The sequence below is a fragment of the Vombatus ursinus genome, unplaced genomic scaffold, assembly GCF_900497805.2.
Source record: "Vombatus ursinus unplaced genomic scaffold, bare-nosed wombat genome assembly UNPS02014786.1, whole genome shotgun sequence".
Classification (NCBI taxonomy): Eukaryota; Metazoa; Chordata; class Mammalia; order Diprotodontia; family Vombatidae; genus Vombatus; species Vombatus ursinus.
In genome coordinates, this window is record NW_020954564.1 from 31808508 (window position 1) to 31810103 (window position 1596).

The window sequence follows — 1596 nt, forward strand, 5'->3', positions numbered from 1 at the left end:
CCTTCCTTATACAGAAAATTTTTCGCACAACAAACCTGTGAGAAAAAGAGTACAAGAATTACTATACCTGTTTTACAGATAAGGAAACTGAGAAATTTAAAGAAGGGAAATGATTTGTTCAGGGTCCACGCTCCTATAGCTGAGCCAAGAATGGAAACTCAGATCTTATTTTGAGGGCTTTTGGTGAATCAGAAAGCACACTGGACTTTTTGTGTGGATACATGGGTTCCAGTACAAAGGAATCCACACAAATACATATCTTAAATGTCTGATTTTAGAGTCATTTCCTTTTTAAGAGCCTTACTTTTTTTTTGATCTGTAAAATGGGGATGATAATTTGTTACACTACACAAAGACTACTGGGAAGACAGCAAGAAAAAAGTAGAATGTAAGCTGTTACTATTATTTTCAGAAACCCGTAAAGCAGGGAGGAGTAAGCCAGAAGAAACTCTTCCCAGGTGAGCCATGCCTTCATTTCTCTCTAGGCTGCAAACGTGACTCTCTGGACTTTATTTACTATGCCTGCCGCCCCCTTCCCCTTTCCCCCTTCCCCCTTGCTATTCAGCTTCTTTTTCTTTTTGCTGTCTTCCCCATTTAAATCGTCAGACATGTAAGCTCCTTGAGGACGGGGATCGTCTTTCTCCTGGTATTCCTATTCCCCGTGCCTGGCACAAAATAAGAACTTAAACATAAATGCTTGCTGACTGGACTGGACTTCTCACCCTTTCGGCTTTGGTTTGCTTCCCTGCTACCCTGGACTGCTCCAAGTTGGGGGAAACGCAGGGCGCGTAACGCATGCCAATGACTGGGAACCACTGAGAGAATGTAAAGCTCGTGCACAGCTGGGGTGGGGTGGGGTGGGGTGGGGCGGGGCCGGGTGGAGTGGCGCATGCGCCCAGGCACTAGGTTGTCAGGCTCCTCCAGCTGAGTAGGGGAGGGGGCGGGTCACGCGCGGGTGTGCGCACGCAACGTTCAGCGGCGGCGACGAAACCGAGGCTGGCGACGGCGGCGGCGGTCGGGGCGAGGCTGCACCTACCTAGGGCGGGACGGTGGTGCGCGTGCGTGCTTGCGTGTGGCCATGGGGCGCTTTCACTTCACGCGGGACCCCATCCCCGAGTCCGCAGGGAGCGATATGCTGCACTTGAACCAGCTCGGCGCGGAGGTGCGCGCGGCGCGGCGTGGGGTGGGGGAGGGGCAGGGGCGTCCCTAGAGGCTCCGGGGGGCGGGGCCTGGCCTGGCTCTCGGTGCGCGCTACGTTTTTCTGCGTGCTTCCGTTGGTTTTGTAAAGAGCCCGGGGTCGGGCATCCGAGGTTGGGGGGTCCCCATCCGTGCGTCACTGTGTGTGGACTTAGACAAGTCGTTGCCCTCTCTGGGCCTTCGGGACCTCATCCTTAAAATGAGATGGGGTGAATTAGCGTCCTTACGTCCCCGAATCTTTGATCCTGTGAACCCCAGAAAAAACCCGTAGAACCAAAGCCAAGGAGATTTTAGGGGTGGGGAGAAGAGGATCAGGCTAAGGGGTGGCCCCCGTGTTGATGTTGTGGGGGCTGGGGGGGGGAACTGCTGAGACAGGGAAGTGCAGCCAGAGGTTAGACC

The 1596-nt window shown here is 53.8% G+C and overlaps 1 protein-coding gene across 1 annotated transcript in view; it reads left to right on the forward strand.

Annotated features, from left to right (window-relative positions):
• Positions 1-1015: 1015 nt before the first annotated feature.
• The window catches only part of COMMD7 (COMM domain containing 7), a 25737-nt gene continuing 25156 nt past the window's right edge, over positions 1016-1596 (forward strand). The window contains exon 1 of the mRNA XM_027867778.1: positions 1016-1162. Coding sequence (XP_027723579.1) covers positions 1079-1162 — 84 coding nt within the window. The 5' untranslated portion in view covers positions 1016-1078. The remainder of the gene's footprint in view (positions 1163-1596) is intronic.